This window comes from Parasteatoda tepidariorum, chromosome 4 (assembly GCF_043381705.1).
Source record: "Parasteatoda tepidariorum isolate YZ-2023 chromosome 4, CAS_Ptep_4.0, whole genome shotgun sequence".
NCBI lineage: Eukaryota > Metazoa > Arthropoda > Arachnida > Araneae > Theridiidae > Parasteatoda > Parasteatoda tepidariorum.
Window position 1 is genome coordinate 101,990,116 of NC_092207.1, and position 22,118 is coordinate 102,012,233.

The 22,118-nt window shown below is 28.4% G+C and overlaps 1 protein-coding gene across 2 annotated transcripts in view; it reads left to right on the forward strand.

The window, feature by feature from the left end:
* Positions 1–19,520, forward strand: part of LOC107442990 (Suppressor of deltex) — a 34,248-nt gene extending 14,728 nt beyond the window's left edge. For both annotated transcript variants that reach the window (XM_016056710.4, XM_016056712.4), the window contains exons 10-21: positions 2,968–3,022; positions 3,701–3,785; positions 4,951–5,076; positions 5,278–5,359; positions 5,744–5,815; positions 6,115–6,203; positions 7,882–8,041; positions 8,990–9,123; positions 16,153–16,293; positions 16,367–16,487; positions 17,900–18,101; positions 18,769–19,520. In XM_016056710.4, coding sequence (XP_015912196.1) covers positions 2,968–3,022; positions 3,701–3,785; positions 4,951–5,076; positions 5,278–5,359; positions 5,744–5,815; positions 6,115–6,203; positions 7,882–8,041; positions 8,990–9,123; positions 16,153–16,293; positions 16,367–16,487; positions 17,900–18,101; positions 18,769–18,941 — 1,440 coding nt within the window. In that variant the 3' untranslated portion in view covers positions 18,942–19,520. The remainder of the gene's footprint in view (positions 1–2,967; positions 3,023–3,700; positions 3,786–4,950; positions 5,077–5,277; positions 5,360–5,743; positions 5,816–6,114; positions 6,204–7,881; positions 8,042–8,989; positions 9,124–16,152; positions 16,294–16,366; positions 16,488–17,899; positions 18,102–18,768) is intronic.
* Positions 19,521–22,118: the final 2,598 nt, after the last annotated feature.

Genomic DNA, 22,118 nt, shown 5'->3' on the forward strand with positions numbered 1-22,118 from the left:
CCGCTGGACTTTTTTCTTTGGGGATTTATAAAGGACAATGTTTACAGGAGGATCGTGTCGAACATTGATGACCTAAAAGCCAGAATCACAACCGCAATAGCCTCTGTGGATGCCGACACGCTTGCCGCTACCTGGTGTGAAATTGACTATCGACTTGATATTTTCCGTGCGACGAAGGGGGCACACTTGGAAGTTCATTGACAAGGGTCATGAAACTTTTTGAGTCTATCTAACCATTTATGTTAATAATTTTAATCTATCTTTATTATTTTATGAGTTGTTTAACATCAAAATGGGTCCAGGACTTTATAAACACCCTGTATATATATAACATAAAAAGATTAAATTAATCTTTTTGTGTGATTTCTTTCCTGTAAATCCTTTTTTTAATTTATTATTCTAATCAAAGCTATAAAAATTTGCTTTCATTATAATTTAAGTAGAGAAGTTTTTTTTTGTTTTTTGGTTTGATTTTTTAAAAAATAGTCTGGTGTATGTACACTGTTCTAAAAGATGTCTTGATTTTATCTTCACTTTTTTTTAAAAAAGTCTTGAATTTTTCTTTGGCTGACTACAAAGCCTGCAAATTACATGTAATTGAGAAAATTACAGAAGCGAATAAAAAAAACAACAACCTTAATCCTCTTTTTTATTTTCTCTTTCTTCAGAAAACTAAGTTGAGAGTTTTAAGATTTGTTTGTAACAACAAAATATTAATCAACAAGTCTTTTCAGGAGAGGGATGTTGATGTTTTTACAATATTGAAGTGGCTATGGAAAACCTGAAGAATACTAAAATAACTATCGTTAATTCATTTTCTAATGAAGACCATTATATATACGTATATAAATAATAAGACTAAAATTATAAAAAAATACGGAATATCTTTAATCATTATCATTTACGTGGTCTTTTTCAAAATAACTACCATGGCTGGTAATGCATTTATCCCAACCTTCTGTCCACTTCTTAAAAACATGTTTTTGAGAGCATTTTAAAAACCGCCCTACGCAGCTTTTACAAATGCTTTGTTGCTTGCAAAATGTTTGCCTTGTAACGATTTCTTAAGTTGAGGAAACAGTCAGAAATCACATGCAGCGAGATCAGGGATAGATATGGAGGGTGTGGTAAAATCTCTACATTGTTCTGCTGTTAAACATCCTGTACGCAACGAGTAATATGTGGTCGGGCATTCTCATGGTGCAATAGGAAGCCATTTCAGAGCAATGGACATTTCCTTTAAATGTGCTGTACCATTGTTCTTAGGACATGCACGTAGTACGACCCGTTTACAGTATTAACGGGTTCAACAGTGTGTTGGTACACAATTCCTTCATAGTAAAAAAAAAAATTATTTCTTTTACTGCTTTGTTGTTTCATGGTTGGATCATAGTGGTACAACCAAGCTTCGTCTGCTGTGATGATGAGTTTTAAAAATTGTTACGTTCTTATTCCAGTCTTTCCATCCGTTCTGTGCACACATCCACTCGATGCTGCATTTGCTCGTGTGTCGACAATTTCGGAATCCATCGCGCACAAACACATTTCAGTTGCAAATGTTCTGCCATGATTGACTGATCACCTCTTGCATGAATATTCAGGAGAGCATACATTTGACGTACTGTCATCCTGTGGTCCTCCTTGATGATAGCCACAGCTGTGTTAATCATTGTGATGGACGTGGAAGGTCGTCCCTCGCGTTCAATATCTTCCACATTTTGCCTGCCTTTCTTAAAAGCTTTATGCCAGCGAAAAATACTTGCCCTCGACATTACTTCGTCGTTGAAAGCTTAACGTATCATGTCAAAGGTCTCCGATGCTGATTTTTGCAGGCAAACACGAAATTAAATCGCATAATATCGTTTCATCGACACTTCTATTTCGACAACTGGCTGCCTCTCATGGGTGTCTGCAAACATGCTTCATTTCAACCATGTAATATTCAGGAACATGAGCCTGTACGTGCCATTTATTGGTAGCTTTTGTTAATACAGACCACAAACTTTTTTTTATGCTGCAGAAATTATCATTCTGATGGGTGGTTTCGTGGCAGTATATATATATATATATGTAAATACAGTATTCTCCCTAAGCATTCTTAGAGGGATGGCCCATCCTCTCTGCCTTTTTTGTAAAAATTAGCAGCCATCCCATAAAAACACTTACTTTTTTATTTTTCAAAAAAAAAATTAACCTAATTTAATAAAAAGTCGACTTCTGATTTATTTAGCTATTGATAAATATTTCACTTTTTAATTTCATTGCTTCACTTTAGTAAGATCTTTTTTATGCTGTCTAGTTATGTAGTGTATAATTCCCATATTGATCAACCCACTATATTCACAACTTATATTTTGGGGAGGGGTATATTAATAGGTATTTGATAATTTGAATTTTTTTAAAAAAATAAATATCCTTTTTTAAAAAAATATGTATTTAAATGTTTATTTTCTCATAGTTTTCATTTTAAAATATAAAAAAGAAGCTTTTAAGTTGTTTATCAGTTAAATTTTTTTTTTTTTAGTTTACTTTTTTTTGAAGAAAATTTATACACAGAAATTGTTTTTTAGCTTACCTTTAATTATTTTTGTAAAACCTTCAAATTTATATATATATGCCATTTCAGCTTCANCAATTTATTTTAAAATTCTTTTCATTTTTTTGTTTTATGGCTTTTTAATATGAATATTTTTTAAAAAATATTTTTTTTTTAAATTTATTTTAATAATTTTTCTTCTCTGTTCAATAATCTTAATTATATCTTCATGGCTATTTTAGTTATAGATGTATGATAAAACAAATAAAAAAAATTTTTGACATTGCATAAACATTTTTTAAAATACACACTGTTTTTTTACTTATTTAACATCAAAATATGCATTGTTTTATTTTAATAATTAATTTTTTTTCTCATAATCTTTTAACAAGTAGTGCCTTTATTTGACCATAAATTTTGCCATTTCTTAGACTCCAGTGCAAGTAGAAGATGATGATCCTCTTGGACCTTTGCCAGAAGGATGGGGTAATTTCTGTTAGAATTTTCTAATTAACAGTGTCATTTGCTGATGATAGTTCTTAGTTATTTATTTCTATGCTCTGAAAAAAGCAGCTTCTTGTTGGAGCACGATAAATTTATTAGAAGCTTTTCTTTTTCACGCTCCAAAACTCTTTTTCTGAATTTTTTATCTCTCTATTAAAAGTATAGTACAGAGGTAATTTTTATTTGTCTAATTGTTTTTTTAGGTTAAATATACATGAAAAAATAATCTTTTGTCTGAACATTTACTATTTATTTTTTTAGTATTTGTTGAATTAAAATGAACTTGTTAATTAATAATTTAATTTTCCTCATTAACAAAAATGTTCTAAGGTGAAGAATTCACAAAAAAAAATTTAAACTTTTTTTTTTCTTTTCAAAATAACATTAATGAACTTATCAAAATAATCCCAAAAGTAAGGTTTATTTATTAATTATTATTATTATTTTATAATCTTTGTTTATTCTTTCTTTTGTGACCTTTTTGTGACATAGTTTTTAAATAAAATTGTTTGCTTTTTACTTTAATTTAACATTATTTGGCAACATTTACTAGAAGTTATTGAGATTCGGTCTGTGAATTGAAAATCATGGGGAAATGGTATTTTTATCAAGTTTAGGGAATATTTTGTGCTTATAAGTATTTTGTATTGTATTTTACAGAAAAAAGAGTGGATCCCAATGGAAGGGTGTACTTTGTTAATCACAAGAATAAAACTACTCAGTGGGAAGATCCCAGAACTCAAGGGTATTATTTTTTTTAATTTTAAATATATTCACTGTTTGTTTTCATTTGAATTGAAAATTATCCTACTACTTATATCTATTTCAAGTCTTCCTAATAAAAAAAAGGATGTTAGTTTAAACAAATAGGTATTCATGAGCTAGTTTAGATATTGAAAATTGTTTTTGTAAATAGATTACTGTATCTTGATTAAAAAGAGTTACTTGAATTCATTACACTGATATGGTAATGTGTTGGGTGCTGCTGTATAAATCTATGATACCTTTCAGCTTTCTGATGTTTATTTGTGTAACTCTTTAGATCATCCTTGTTATGAAACATTTTTTTAATTGAGTCAAGTTTTGTGTAAATATCATTGCCTACATACTTCCGTATTTTTGTAAGTCTGAATACGTCACACTAAATGTTTATAGCATATATGTATCATATTTGTATGTTTTTCAAAATTGCATGAAAATTTTAAGAAATATAACTACTATCTTACCTTTGTTAACTATAATATTTTTACTGTATGTGTCCTATTTTAAAGTTTTCTTTTGTTTTGATTAGCGCTTCTTGAAGGTTTCTTTCAAGAAATCCAATTACCATGCAATCTCCAATAATACAACACAAATAATTAATATTGTGCAGAATTTAATTAAATTTAAGAGCAATTCTACATAATATTATGTACTATATTAACTGCTATACTTTGTATATCATACAATGCATACCACTATTAATGTATGAAGTATATGATTATGCAAGCTAAAATCACTTCACTCATCTGTATAATTAAAATTTCAAAAATGTTCTGGTTTATTTAGAACAAAAAATTAAAGTTTTTTTAAAAAGAAGGAAGGGCTCAAAAGGGACACAAGTAAGTTTTTTCTAGGAGACAGGATCTCTTGACTTTTGTATATATTTATAAAGGTCTTAGGGCAATATAATGACATGCCATATTTTTTTTTACTTGCTATTTCTTTACGAACTGGGCCAAATAGACAAAAACAAGTTTCTGGAATTTCTACTATATAAGAGTACAATACACAGAAACATTTTAATGTTTTCTTACTAGAAATGCTCTCCTGAACAGTTTGAAAATGTGGCTTATCATTATACTATTCTTTAAACTATCATTGCATTAACTTCATTTAAGAATTGAAGGAGATGGATTATATTTTTCCAGATTGGAGGATCCTTTACCACCTGGTTGGGAAATTAAAAGAACTGCAGAAGGTTTGAAGTATTTTGTTGATCATAACACAAAAACTACCACTTTTAATGATCCAAGACAGCCTTATGCTGCTAAAGGGTATGGATAACCTATTTTTATTATTTGTTCAACAACTTTAAATGCAAAGCTTCCACTAAATTTAATATATTATGTAAATTTTAATAATTTTTTATATAATTGTGCGTAAGTTACTGTAACCTAAAAATTGAACTAATCTCTTGTCAAATAAATATTTTAAAATAATATATAAAATAAATCATCTTATTGTTTTGTTTTTAGTCCAAAGGGAGCTTATGGAGTGCCTGTAGCCTATGAAAGAAATTTTAAATGGAAACTCACACAGTTCCGATACTTGTGCCACGTGAGTTAACTCTTGTCATTTTTTACCAATTCTAATCAGTTGATTTGCTGTTTTTAATTTGAAAATAATCTGATTACATAATTTTAATAATTTGACTTAAATTTGAGATTTTTTTATAACATCTTGCGAGTATAACATTGTCAATATAAGTTTAATGATATAATTGTAAAATTTAATTCAAACATATGTTTATTAACGAATATCTTGTGTAATATTTAGAATATATATTTCAAAGTTTACCTTGAAAGTATATAAAATTTAATATCAATTAAAAGTAAATTTTTGTTAAATTTTTCAAAAAAAAGAGCCTCAAAATGTGAAGGAAAAAAAATTGTGAATAAATTTATTTTAAAATTTTTGTAACAGTTTCTTTTACTTTTCTAGTGTAATGCCTTACCAAGTCACATCAAAATCACAGTTTCAAGACAAAACATTTTTGAAGATTCCTTTTCTCAAGTAAAAATTTGTTTTTATTTTCGTAACTTAGAAATTATGTTCTTATGATAAGCTTTCTTAAACTGTTTTTATAATTATTCTATTTTTCAGCCATCATTTTAGACAATTTTTATTTCTGCTGTTGTTTTTTCAAAATATTCTCAAAACCATGGTACAAGCTTTTTTACCCTACTAAGTGATTTATTCATGCAGTTAAAATGATGATAAATATTAAGTTAACCATCATTCATATGGGTTCCCTTTTTTTTTTGTTTAACCTGTATGTTTCCATATTTTTTATTCTTATAATTTTTCTACAGATTATGAGAGTTCCTCCTCATGAATTAAGAAGACGTCTCTTCATTACATTCAGAGGAGAAGAAGGATTAGATTATGGTGGAATTGCCAGGTATTTATATGTTTTATCCTACTCATTTCAGATATTGCTTTATTTTATATATACATTTCCTCTTACCTACTCTTAGGAAATATAACAATAACCCTAATTCATTGCTTCCCGAAGCTTTTGGGACCAAATTCAATGCCATGTTTTTGTAAAGAATTTTTTCTAGAAATGCTTGATTTATTTAAAATTTCTTTTGTTTGACTATTTTTTATACATAAAATTGTTTCCCTCTATTTGATACATACTGCACAATTAAGAGGAAATATTTATCTTTACATAACTGCTCTGAAAAAATATTAAAATATTTATTTTTTGTAAAATAAATACATAAATAACAATTTGAATATTTTCATCTCATGTCAAATATGTTTATATAATCTTAAAAATAAAATATGCTTAATTGTTTTTAGAAAAAAATATTTTCATAATTTGTACTGTCTTATTACATTCCTCCCTGGTAAGAGCTCTTACCGGGGAAGGTTAGCTGGTAAGAGCTAATCCTTTTTATTGCGATATTTAATTCTCATTCAGGCTCATTTCTGAAAGCTTTGATAATGACCTTTTAAAATTTGCAAAGAGTTTAATGCTATATAAAAAAATTTTTTATGGTGTTGCATTTTCTCTTATCTATAAATAAAGTTGCGTTGAGCATAGCAAGCGTAGCTTTCATTATGATATATTTTTCCTACTTCTTAATGACATACATTCTTGAGCTGATAAACTATTCCATTTAGCATATTCTATTTATTTGCTTTGGTCACTATACTATAGTAATATATCATACTTTTTCATAAGGGACATTTTTACATCAAACTAATTCATAAATAATTCAAAGATACTGAATTAGTAATATGTACTTGATTAAAAATTTCTTTGGCATTTAAAAAAATATGAAGATAGTAACATAAGTTGGCATGTTTCACACGCTCAAAAATAGGCCCTACATATACAAAAGTAGGTCACACGCTCAAAAAACCCATCCAGGCATGAATGAGGAAAACAAAAGTGATTTGAAGCATTTTCGCTCCATATAATGCGGAAATGCATTTTGCCTCTCTTGGCTTTAACAGTTTTTCTGGTTTTGTTTTATTTTTCTGTTCCACTCTTCGTTACTGTTATTTTTCTAGTTTTGTTTTTCACCCTCATTTTTTGCTGGCCATTTCACTTTTTCTGTTTCAAATCACATTTGTTTTCTTCATTCATGCCTGGCAAGTCTGAATCGGCACCTATTTTTGAGCACTTGAAACATGTCGACTTTTATTACCATCTTTATCATTTAATAAAGTACAGTTCCATGTGTTTTTTTCAGATAAGTACTTAACAAATTTATGAAATTTTCATTATATAACAAAAGTTTACATAGACATTTGGTATTTGTCAACAAAATCACTCCTGAATAATTTTAAAATGTTTATTGTTTTCATTTCGCTACGTTTTTCAATTCTACCATTATTATCTTTCAAAATGCTTCCTTTAAAAATTAAAACATTTCATTAATTTGTTACTTAAGTTCAAATTAAATCCTAGGAAATAGGATAAAAAAGTACATCATAGTATTCATTTGTCAGTAGTTAAAAAGCAAATACATCTGCTGTAAGGGTCAAATATGGTTTCAGTTTAATTTCTGTTTTATTCCTTATTCAGAAAGTTTCTTAAGTATATTTTTTGTTTCATTTTCCAGAGAATGGTTTTTCCTCTTGTCACATGAAGTCCTAAACCCTATGTATTGTCTATTTGAATATGCAGGAAAAAACAACTATAGTCTTCAAATTAATCCAGCTTCATCTGTTAATCCTGATCATCTTTTGTATTTTAGATTTATAGGTAGATTCATTGCAATGGTAAATATGCCTTGTTTTTTTAATTTTTTTAGATCGCTGTAAGAATGCATTTATGTTGCAATTAAAATAAAAATTTCATTTCACATAGTTACTAGTTCATTCATATTCATAGTTATTTTTTATCTTTATATTTTAATAGTTATTAATAAATAAAAATCTTTTTTATCAGCATTCTTTTCTATTCAAAATATTTCCTCAATACCTACCTACTTCAAAGAAAATTTATTATTGTGAAAAGTAAAGAGATAGAAGGAGTTACAATTACTTTTATATTTTAAACCAATGTGACATTATTTTAGCTTATTAGAAATATTTTCATTATATCTCTTACATTATTATATCTTTTATCTCATTTGTTTATTGTGTGGTAATATACTGTAATAACACTCAATCATTGTTCCAAGAAGTTTTTGAGATATTTTATTATGTCCTTGATTAATTTTCATCTAGGTTTGCTTACATAATTTTATTCTTCACTTTGCTATTTTAACAGTTGAAATTTTTCTGTTCAAATAACTGCCCCTTTCATTCTCTAAAAGTGATTCTTCAAAGTATTTAAGTGTTTAATTTCAATTTAAGAAAATATTAGATTTGTAAAGAAAAAATTACTATTAGAACATTCTGCTTTTTTCTAAAAAAATTGATTTTAAATTATTTTAACCACTACATTTGGAACAGATCCCCCCCCCCTTTATTATTCAATGAAAAACAGATAAATAGAAATTTTTTTAAATTCAAACTTGCTGATACTTAGTGTTTATAGTGTTTACACATATTTTTTGACTTAACACACGATTTGATTATCTAATTTTAAATATATATTCTCTACTGTAATGTTTGTCTGCTTTGATAGCTGCAGTAAAATCCTTTTGTTATTATTTATGTATTTAACTAAAAAATCAACAAAAAAAAGTACAATGAATTATAAGTTAATTTTTATTTGTCTAGGCATTGTTTCACGGAAAGTTTATTTACAGTGGATTTACATTACCATTTTATAAACGAATGTTAGGTAAAAAATTAACGATGAAAGATATTGAATCCATAGATCCTGAATTCTACAACTCTCTTGTTTGGATAAAGTAAGTTTCTCTCTCTGTAGTTATTCATTTATTCTTCTATCTATGAATGAAAGCAAAACTTCTTACAATTTGTCACTGATTTTATTCGTAAATACTTTAAGCTATATTTTGCATATTTTTGTCAGTATATAATATATATATATATATATATATTTATATATGTAATGTTATGTCTTTCAAGGCTAGATAATTGAAGAGACTTAGGCGGCTTCTGTTAAAAAAGCATTTTATTCCGTTAGATGGAGTATTGCAAACATTTACATCAGGTTTCCCCCTTTGCAGGGATTGTTTGGATTTGGCCCAGGTTTATCTAGCCATTGAAAATATGAAAAAGACATGCAATTTTGCCTGTCCTGAGCTTTTAAAGTGAGATTCTGAAGGGGAGTGGCTGCAAGGATCTTCTTATCTCAATGAAACGTCATACAATTAATAAAATTTAGAGATTTTGATTCGCTAAAAGGATATCGCCACTCTGGCGGTGGGAAGTTTCTGGGACTCTCTTAATGCTTACTTTATCAACGAATTATTGCCCATTAACTTCAGAAAGTAATCTTTTATCTGGCCTTATCTGGTTCATCTTGACTTTTTATGGCTCTTTGTGAGAGACCGACTTCTACATCTTAAACTTGATAAGAAACATATGTTTTAAGCTTACCAGTTAATATAGAAAGACTCACATGAGAAATTCTATATTACATATGTATATATATATATTATGAATTAGTACAGTGCCCGCCGTTTATTAAAATCACTTTCGTTTTATGCTCTTTTGATTTTATTAAAAGGCGATTCAACATTTGAGGGAAGAAAAAAAAATTTACGATATATTCTAAATGCACACACTTTAAAAGCTAAAATAATGACAACGTTAATGCTTTATTTTAACTCATTTAATTATTTTAATAAAGTAAAAAACCCTACATAAGATTAAATTTACAAAATTTTTGCAAAAAACTGATCAATGGTTGCTTGAGTTGCAGTATTTAAAATTAACTTTTCAACGTCGTTTGAGAGTTTATGGAAGTTTTTATAGTTTTCAATATTTCCTCCTCTTTGTTCTAAAGCTTGCAGCAATACATTAAGTGCTTTTCTGACTTCCATTGAAGATGGCACTGATGAGTTTATTTCATCTTCTGAGTCTGATTCCTCCATTTCTTGATTGGAAATAACTTAGCAATACTGGTGCCTGTAACAATTTCAGAATCAGATTTTTCTCCTGATGTTTGCAAGTTATCGTCAATAGCTACATAAAGTGAAAAATTCTCGCCCATTTCATTTTCTTCATTGCTAAGCATTTCTTCGAAAAGTTATCAGCTTCATCGCCAGTGCTTAATCCACACTTTTTAAGCAATTTGATATTATTTTGTTGAAGCAATGTCCCACGAGTTGCGAATCATTGATTCCAAAATAGTAAGGGATTTTGATAGTTTGTTTACAGTTAAGAGTTCTGAAGAGCAGTCACAGTCTATGTCACTAATGATGTCTTGAGTGTCTATGTCTTGAATGATCTTATGATTCCCTGATCAAGGGGTTGAATAATAGCTGTAGTGTTGGGTGGCAAAAACACTAATTTAATGTTTTTCAAACGCAAGTCCTCATCAGCAGGGTGTGTAGCACAATTGTCTGCGAGTAAGACAACCTTTTCATTTTACTACTCCTTGTCCCATTCAAGAAGAAATTTTGTGAAGACGCTGGATGTCATCCATGCGTTATAGCTGCTGGCACACTGGTTGGCTTAACTGGCAGGTGTTTTACTCCTTTTAAACTCTTTCCTATCACTAAAGTTTTTTTCCCCACAGTTCCTGTCATGTTGCATGTTAGCAGCATGGTTATTTTTTCCTTTTTTTTTTACATCCACCAGTCGATTCATTTTTAAACCGCAGTGTGTGTTGAAAATTTTCGCTGGTTTATAGTCTTTGATGAGTGTTGGCCGCACGTTGTTTACCCAATCGGTGGCAGAGCTAAAATCAGCATCTTGCTTTTCACCATGCAATTTACAATAGACAATGTTGTTGCTGTCTTTCCATCGGCTTAGCCACCCATCTGTAGTTTTGAAATCAGAATCACCAAATAAGTTAGCAAAGTCCTGTGCTTTGTGAAATAAAATTCCTCCGGAAATTGGAATTCTTCGCTCGCGTGCATTTTTGAACCATTCTAACTGAGCCATTTCAATTTTCTCCGATTTTCCTTCACGCTTACGCTTTCTTAACAGATTTCCATTCTTTTTTATTTCCTCGGAAATAGTTATCCTTTGTTTCAGAATGTTTAAAAGAGCAGTTTGGGAAATCCCTAATTTAATTGAAGCTTCACGTTGACTACAATTAAGAAGCTTATCATAGTTTTGCAACACTTCGAATTTAACTTTAAGATTCAAATCCTTCCTTTTCGGCATGCTGATAAAATTTAACACCAAACAAACTTAAAAATGATATGTGCTCTAACTATAATTTACTTAAGCGACTTAAATAATATGGAGCATGCGCACAGTTTTTGGAAATCTATTCATGTTCTCTGTTAAGATAGATAACAAAAGAAACATCTCTCCCTTCTATGGTTCATTCAATAAAAAGTACGTTAAGAATTCGACCCCCTGTTGAGTGAGATAGGTTTCTCCAAACTTCGTTCAAGTCAAGAAATTGACATTGATAAATTGATTTCTATGAACTCTCTGCTTACCACTCACATTTTTCTTAACTCTTATACTATGTATATCACAGGAAAGTGCTAACCACACCTGTTTCACAGGTTTGTGAGTAACTGTTGCTTCTTCTAAAAAAATCTTTAAACTTCGAAAAAATAAAATTTTATAAATAAGAACAAAAAAAAGCTGAAATATTGCACTTTTGATTTATTACGTAGTCAAAAATTTGATTTTAAAAAGCGGCGGCATTGATTTTATTAAAGGATGTTTTTGACATGTATTAATATTGTAACGATTCGGTTCTTGCCGATTATATTTTATAAAGCGGCTGATTTTATTATCCAGTGATTTTATTAGCGGCAGGCACTGTATTTAGAAATTTTTGTTAGAATGTTTTTAAAAATTATAAAAAAAACCAGTATAATCCAGTGAACACATGCAAAAGCTGCTGACAAAAATGACTTAGAGGGGATATATATATTATATATAATTATGAAGAGGTTTAAATAATAAAAAGAGTTGTAACTCATTAGCAGCCAACAACAATAATGCATACTTTTGAACAAAAAAAGTGTCGAATTTCCTTACAGCAACAAGGTGAACAGGGGAAGCTGTAGGTCATGTTGCTATTGGCTGGACCCTACACTAACAATAATAACGTGAGAACTAAAATATTTTTTTAAAACATAAAATAAAAAAATTTTTAAGCCATTGTCAATGCAAAACTGAATTCTATCATATACCATCACATCAACAGCCGCCCTTCAAAAAATTTTGGATTGAAGATGGTATAAGTTAAGGTTTTTGAGATTTATACACAAATGCCTAAACCTTATATTAATTTATGATGCACCATCTTTAATCCACAAATTTGGAGTAGTTTAGTATTTTGTAATTAGTATTCAGTAAATTAGTATTTTGTGATCTATCACCCAGTTATGTCGAATTTAATTATAACTTTAGTTGTACAACAGCAGCTTTGTGTCATATTTTTGTTACACAAAGCCTTTATCTCTTTTTATCTTTGGTGCAATTTCTTGAGAGTCAGTTTATAATACTCTATAGCTTTTACTGGGAAATGATAAGTGTCTTGTGATGCCAAGAAATTGTGAAAAAATAATGCTAATTGAACCTTGGTTAAAAGGCATTCATGAGAAAAAGGATATTCAAAGTTTCGCTGAATTTTATATTGATAATGCAGTGACTTGAAAAAAAGATCTTGGTGTTTCAGTTTTATTTCCCCCCCCCCCTCCCGTTTTACTCTTGATAGTCTGGAAGTTTTACTTCCTGGTAAGTTTACTTCTTTCAGATTCAAGCAATTTTTTTTTCATTCAAAGAAAATCTGTAGTATTTTTTTTATCAAGAATAAAAAAGTATTTATATATGTCATGCTGAAATAAGAATAACACATTTCCTAACATTTAAAAAGTAAATTATTTTCTTTCAATAGATAAAAATCATTAATATAATCAGTAATCTTTTTATACCATAACCTTGAATTGAGTGCGAAATAAAATCTATTTTTAGAGATTCCCTTTACATCTGCCTAACACGTTAGCACGAAATTCACAAAACCGTTATATGGTTGCTATTGTTTTAGATTTATTAAAATTCATTATTATTATTTCTTCCTCATTCTTTTCCGCCAACACATTTGAATGCGCAAGGCTAAGAAAAAGAGCCTTGGCATTAAATTTAGTCAATTAATAGCCAATACATGGATTTCTTTCCTTTCCTTGGTGAAAACTATTTCAACGTACACATGACACTCGCATTTTTGATTTCTTGATGGACAAAGGTGCCTTATGCAGGGATGATATTTTTCCGCTTTTTTGCTTTTCTCTCTCGAATTTCAGCCTTTTTATCAAAAACTCAGATTCTCTAAAATATATTTCTGCTTTTTTAGAAAATTCTGTCGTTGAAATAGATTAATTATATTTCGAATTTTCAAAGATAAACAGAAAATTCAAACTACATAGCTGTCAACCCTTCCGTATTTTTACTTATTTTAGCTATTTTCTCTGCTTTTACGCATCGAAGATAAGATTTTTTGCATTTTTACCCACCTACCAGATAGCTCGTATTTTCGTAATTCAGACGGCGCTTCTTCAAACAAACCTTTTAGTTGTCCCAAGCCCAGAATCTGCTAATATTTCAATTCTTATTCACGCAATTTTAATATCAAACATAGCTTTTCGCATTTACTTGATTTAAAAGTTGCGCATTGCGATTCTTATTTACGCGATTTAAATATCATACATCGTGATTCTTATTAATACGATTTAAACATCTACATTGCGATTCTTATTTTCGAGATTTAAAAATCCGATATTGCGATTTGTATTTATGCGTTTTTGAAAACTTATTTAGTAATTCATATTGACGCAAGTTCAAAATCCAATGTCATGATTCGTTCATACGGTTATAATATCAAATGTAGATTTTCGTATTTATACATGATTTAAAAATAAGGCATTGGGATTCATATTTAGGCAAATTATGCATCATGATTCGTATTTCTGCTATCTGAAAATTACGAATCATGATTCGTATTTGCGCGATCTAAAAATTATGCATCATGATTTGTATTTACGTAATTTAAAAATTCTATATCGAAGTTTGTATTCTCTCATCTCTAAAATCGAATATCGAGTTTGATATTCACGTGATTTCAAAATCCATTATCGTGATTCATATTCACGTGATTTTAGAATCCAAGATCGCTATTTGTGCTCACGCGATTTTAAAATCAATTATCGCGATTAAGAAGTACGTTTTTTTCCTGAATTAGTTACTATAAAGGTAACTGTTTTACAATCGACGATTATTAGTATATATAGGCATTACAACATCAGAGAGCTGGAAGAGAATACATTCAAAACTTACATTCTGTGCTTGGAAAGAAGAATACCACACAGGCAGGTAAAGAAAGAAAAAATAGGATTTGTCAAAGGATGTTCGAAGAGGGGCTAACAACTAAATTAATCACTGATCTGTTTGTGTCAGTTTTGCTATTATCACAAGAATATATAAAACTTTTCCAAACTGGAGCACCCCTCATTCACAAGCTGTATTTCAAGCAATTTGACCTTGTTAGAGGATTTTTTGTTTATTTTTTGAAACATGAAGCATTTGCAGCAGTCGGAAATTTAAAAAAAAGAAGAAGAAAAAGCAGCTATCTTAAAGATATATCAAACAAAAGCAATCACTTCAAAAGCGATTAAGTTTTTTTTTTTTTTTTTTGGAAAAAGAGTTAATTAACTCAGCTCCAAAATTTAAAAAGTAATGTTACTGTTATTTATGCTATAAAATGCAAATTTCATATCAAATGAAAAATAATTGTGTAACCAGTTGCTGTTTATCATGTAATTTTTCAATTTTTGTAGGTTGAGGGGCTAGCTACTATATGTTTCAACTTTACTGTTATTGATATGTTTCACAGGCTCTAGCTAGATTATAATATGAACATAATGATTCCAATTGTAAAAGTTTATTTTCTTTTCTAAATAATTTTAAAAGTCATGTTACTGATATATTTGCTATAAATCACGTAACAGTATTTATTAAAAGAAATGGAATATTAATGTATGTTCTCAGTATTAATTTGCTAAACCAGGCAGTTTCTCAAGTAATAATTGTCTCTTGTGTGAACTGAAGAAAAATATAATTTTCTAGCTTTATTTTTTCAATTGGTAATTTTACTTTTTACTAAATGTTAAGTATCGATGTAATCATTTATATACCAAATTAGTACACGATTTTATGTCAACACATTGTTATTTATTATCTTAAATTGTCTGGAATTTATTAATCAACAATTGCACACTCTAAAATTTACTCGCGTGGAAATTCAGCTTTTTTGCCTTTTGGCCAATCTTCTAAATTGGACAATTTTCTAAATTTATTAATTTATTAATTCTAATGGGCAATTTTCTAAATTTATTAATTTATATGTATGAATTATTTTTTTTACTTTGGAGTTCCATATGATTTCACATAATTTCTGAAATAAAGCATTTTTATTTATTATAATTTGATTCTTTATTAAGCAATTTATGATTTTTGTTTAATAATTGCTAGCCTACATCAGACTGGAATAATATATGTCAAAATACACCAAAAGGCATCTTCAACAAATTGTAAATTTCTTCTAGCATCAAACTATTTTCCTGGATAATATAATTAGTTAATATCGTGTAATTTAATTTTAATTATGTTGATCATATAATTAAAATTAATTGAAATAATGATTACAATAAGAGTGATAAAAATAATTGCTATGTGCCGTTGGAACTCAGCTAGTAAACGAGTTATGTTTCTTATATGAAGGTTAATATTATTTAAAAATTTTAATAATATTGGTATTAAAAACATTCCTTATTTATTAGGGAAAACAATATAGAAGAATGTGGCTTAGAATTGTATTTCAGTGTAGATTTTGAAATTTTGGGACAGATTCAATCACATGAACTAAAGCCAGGAGGTGGAGAAATCAGAGTTAATGAAGAAAACAAAGATGAATATTTGAGGTATGTTTTAGAAGCTTTTGAGATTGTTTATTAAACCAGATTAAGCATTTACATTAATAATAATTTACTTCAGACTCATGACTGATTGGCGATTTTCAAGAGGTCAAGAAGAGCAAACTAAGTCATTTCTAGATGGTTTCAATGAAGTATTACCTTTGGAATGGTTGCACTATTTTGATGAAAGAGAGCTTGAAGTAAGAAATTATTCAGTGTCTTGTATGTAGTGTGCCTGAAAAAATTTTTTACTCAAAAAATTCGATATTTTTTTTCAAAGCAATGTACTTAACTCTCACTATTAGTTCATAACTAATATAAACATTAATATATTCTAGTTTTCAGTAAAATGATTCAATGTGATAATTGGCTGCAAATAACAATATCCTGTTTATTTACTTACTTATCCTTTGAGTACTTTTGTTTGGCACCTAAGTGTTCTGTAATTCTACATATCTCTCCACAGTCCTTGGTAATCAAGCTTATTTCTCTAATAAAGCTCACTCAAAATCATGAAAAGTAAAACCAGGCCTCCCTCTTGCTTTTTTTTCACTCTGAGACAATTTAATCACAAAAGATATTTTTTTCTTTGGGCATTCTAGGAGGATGTCAAACCAAATGCATCTCCTTTTAAGATATCTTCGGCTGTTGCAATAATCTTAGTTTTTAAAAAAAATGTTAATTTGATGCCTCACAAAGCCAGAAACTTTAATAGTTGTTCATTTTTTATGTAAAAATTTCACCACTTTAACAAATATTTCATTCACTGCCAGATGCAAATTTATTTAATTTTGCATATTTTGTATATAAGAAAGTCATTTTTTAACTCCTCATGCAGAAATTACATTTTTAGCATGTCTGTTAAAAAACGTTGGATCTATTAAAAAATTATAAAAAATATTTCGATGAAACTTTGTTACTTATTTCAGGTTATGCCTTATAGTACGGCATAATTCTAAAAGGCAAGAGAAAATTAAAAAATGTAATGTATTAATTTGCTTATACACAAGTGTCTATTTAACTAGAGAACTTCAATGGTGGATTATAAAGCAACATCTGGTTTTTGTAAACAAAATTGTTTTTCACAAATACCTCTTTTAATGATATTAAAAAAATGTTCAAATAAACTTATGTGCTGATGCATAAACTCAAATAAATTTTTAATACTTTAACTTTCTCTGAATGCATTGACTTCAGTAAGTGTGCACATATTTTTTATTTGAAATTACTAATCGGACAAAAAGTAGTTATTGAGCACAAATGTATGCGCCAGAAAGATTGGATTGAGACTTAAAATAAAAGTTGCATTGTATGATAGACCTTTCTTGTGGTATAACATTTTTTGAATCTATTGAATTTACAATTTGTAAGCAATAATTTCTTTTTAACAATAATGAATTTTTCAAAAAAAATTTTTCTTCTTCTTTTGAAAAATTTTAGCTTTTCTTTGCACAATCAATGTATCATTAACGCAATCAATGTATTTTAACTAATGCTTAATTTCAAACCTATTATAATTTTAATTGTTCAATATTTATTTTTTATATTGCTTGTTTGCTGTTTATACATTTTAAAAAAGAAATTGATATACATAAATATGTTATTTTTGCAGTTAATGCTATGTGGCATGCAAGAAATTGATATTGAAGATTGGCAACGAAATACAATTTATAGGCATTACACTAGGACTGGAAAGCAAATCATTTGGTTTTGGCAGTTTGTTAGAGAGATGGATAATGAAAAACGTGCAAGATTGTTACAATTTGTTACTGGTACTTGTCGAGTACCGGTTGGTGGATTTGCTGAATTGATGGGTAATTTCCTCATACAATTTATTTCATTCCAGAGTATTTCATTTTTTATTAATTTTTTTAACATGTTCACTGAATGCTTATATATCATTCTTTGATCATTTAAGCAACATGCAAATAGTTCGGCATTTTAAGAAAATATTAACAATTTATCAACACCTCTTTGCATGAAGTAATATTATGATTTTTCCCCTTTATTTTAATACAAGTTTCTTATAAAAATGTTGTTAGATAACACAAATATAAAATGTTTTTTTTTTAATTAAGGAAAAACAGATGAACAATTAATAACTAAAAATAACCTGTATGGAAAATAAGTTTTTTAAGCATGAAGCTTGTTTTAAGGAATAATTTACAATACTTAATCTTTAATTATTTTTTTTTTAACTGAGCACTGAAAACGTTTAGTTATTTTCTGTTAAAATGTTTTTTTTTTTTTTACGAAACAAATTGTCAATTTATTATATACATAATATCACTTATATTAAAACTGATAAGAAATTGTATTTTGTAATTTTCTTCACATTGTATTTTGTAATTTGTGAGTGAAGGAAAAACTTTTGAAAATGTATGCCTGCAGCTTTTTTTTTTAAATTTAAAAAGTAATATTTGAATAGTAATGCAATTATTATTGCTTTAAATTAAATTACCTATATTCTTGTATTTATAGGAAGCAATGGTCCTCAAAGGTTCTGTATAGAAAAAGTAGGCAAAGAAACGTGGCTTCCTCGAAGTCACACATGCTTCAACAGATTAGATCTCCCTCCTTACAAGAGTTATGAACAATTGGTTGAAAAACTAACCTATGCAATTGAAGAAACTGAAGGTTTTGCCCAGGAGTAGATATCATTCTCTCTCGAACATTTACCTGAAAAGTCTTCCGAATGAAATGTGGATCATGAATATTCAACCAGGAATGGTTAAATTGAGGCACTGTGAATTTTAGAGGCTTTATTTTGACCTATGTATCAAAGAAAAATTATATAAAAGGTGCCGTGCACTTTTGTTAATAAAGCGTGTGGTGGACATGATAGAGATATAATATCAAATAAATTATGGTATTTATTTAAATACCAAAGAGTGATATTTTATTATAATTGTAATGCAATAGATCTTTTGTTGGATTGACTAAATATGATTTTTATTTCTCCAAGGCACTGTTCACAAGCAAAGGCAACAAAAGAACAAATTCGGGCTTGTTATCACCTGTTATTAACATATCTTTTAATTTATATATGAAAAGCATTAATATATTTAATAACATTCCAAAGCTACCGATGATATATTTGTTTATTCAGACGAGGATATGTAAAAAAGAAAATTAAATTCTTTAATGGATTGTACATGACAGTGACAACTTGTATTATTCTGTAAAATTATGTAATAAATATATTCTTTTTTCCTGTTACTATAAAAGAAAAATTCTTTTCAATGTGTCTTCATGTTTTTTAGGGAATACATTTAGGATCATGATCAATCAATTAATAGAAAAGTCAAAATGTTAAAGTAGCTTTATAATTAAACTAAATCGAAAATTTTACATTTTAGTGCCACTTTATATATAAAGAAAAGCATTTGTTAATGATATTTTAAATTAGTTTTAGTGATAACGAGTGTAAAATCCTTATCATATACAAAATTTTAACGAGTGTAAAATCCTTAGCTATATACAAAATTTTAGGGATTATCATTTTTACAGCTTTAATCGAGTCTTCTAGGCAAAAACGTTTGAAGGGACAAAAAATGTTTGAAATATAAAATGTAGATTGTATAGTAATTCTAATGCACATTCACAGAGTTTTCTATAATTTATGATATTTCTTTTTTATATAACTCAAGGAATAGCTGAATATTTAGTGGCATTTTAAAAACATTGAAATATGTTATGTTTAAGAATAAGATATTGAAATACAGTCGAACCCCGCTATAGTGAACCGTCTGCGGACTCAGTAATGTGTCCATGGTAACCGATGGNATGTATATCAGATTCATTGTTTAAAAAATCGCTTCACTCTGCTGGATATTTAGGTTACAGGGTTTTCTTTGGATAAAGATGATTAGCAAATAGCATCCGCTTCGATACATTCTGAAACTTATGTTCGCAAATTCACCATAAAGTGTCGCACAGCATATTCTTCAATTACGATAAGCTACATTTACCACCAAATACTGCTACTATGATTATTTTTGTTTCCTTATATATATCTGATACTCTATTTTAAACAGAGCTCGTAAGATCCTTAAGATACTGAAATGGGGGCACAAAAACTTAAAAGATAAAATATTTAATTTCATTAACTCAAAATATCTGGTCTCAAAATTTTAATTTTTAAGTTAAATATAACTTTTGTAGTATTGATGCTCTTACGTTTTTAAAGACCACATGAATCCTGTTAAAATATTAAAATGCATATATTTACTTTAACGAGTGTAAAATNCTCAAAATTTTAATTTTTAAGTTAAATATAACTTTTATAGTGTTGATGCTCTTACGTTTTTAAAGACCACATGAATCCTGTTAAAATATTAAAATGCATATGTTTACTTTAACGAGTGTAAAATCCTTATCAAAATAATGATCAAGACCCAACTGTAAAACAGTATAATTGACGATAAAATGTCAACTGGTTTCAAAACATATGAAGAGGGTAGTAAAAGTCGACAAGTTTCGAGCGTTCAAATATAATCGCCCATTCTCAAGACTTGTCAGGCTTGAATAACTTGTGACTTTTATTATTGTACGCTCAAAACATGTCCATTTTTATTATCATCTATATATTTTTTTTTAAATCAATGAAGTTTTTATATTTTCGATTCAGTTTCTTGGGTTCATCCACTTAGTTACACAACATATTAAATTATTTCACTCGATATTAAAATAAATTTTACATAAGTTAGAGGCACAGATTCTTAGATTGAAAAAATTAATAATTCACTGCTTTGTAAAAAAATCAATGCAGTACAATTTTTTTTTTGCTGCAAGCCTTAACATTTTAATTTAAGGACATAAAAAAATTCCGTTTACAGTTGAAATTTCAAAAGTCGAATGTGAAAATGGAATGTCCCCCAGCACCAGGAATCAAAATTAAATAGTTACAAGGACAACTACTTAAAGCAAGTTAGCGTTTCTGTCCTACTCGAAGTTGTTTGAAAAGGTATTTTTTATATATCGATTTCAAAGTTTATTCTACATATATTTTAGGGTATACTTTCGGAATATTTCGATCGAGTTTATTTTTACACCTTTATTTGCTTAAAATTATTAAATAATTTGCTTGAAATGAATTATTCAAGATACATGATTTAATGCATTTATAGTATAATAGTAAACGGGGCTTCCATCGCATATCCTTAACCTTAATACCGCTATAAATGGAATAAGCTTAGATAAACAATAAAAGTTAATTTTTTCCTCATTTTAATTTTCAAGGAATAATATGTTTCGATCAAGCAGATTCCATTCTGGAAATAGCGAAATTATTGAGTAGATCCCTCGGAGCAATATAAGTCTTTTAAAAAAACTTGACTATAATTTAGAAAGGAACTTTACTTTAAAGAAAACCTAAATTAAAGTACTAAAAAAATTGATTAGTATATTAATGAAGAAATAATAAACGTAAAAGGGTAAAGAATAAGATTTTTAAAAATGTTAAAATTTAATTAAATAGTTGGTAAAATAGTTCTGCGAAACACTTCCGGAAATTTCTTTTAAGATTAAGACGATATAGGGTAAACCAACCAGAGAAGGAACACACCCCAATGAAAGAACATTTCATAGATATTTTTTAAAAATAAGATTTTAATCATTTTAATTCGATTGATTGGTAACAGTAGCTTACTACCTAACAATAGGAAGTCATCTAACAATGCGCTGAGTTACCTGGTCTTAGAGTCTTCTCTGGAAAAAGTTTTGAATTTGTTAGTATCTGTTCAACGCCTTGTTTCTTTGACAAAATTATAAGGTCAGTGTTTGTTGTTATCCGTTTAAACTACAATTAATTGCATATAATAATGCTTTTT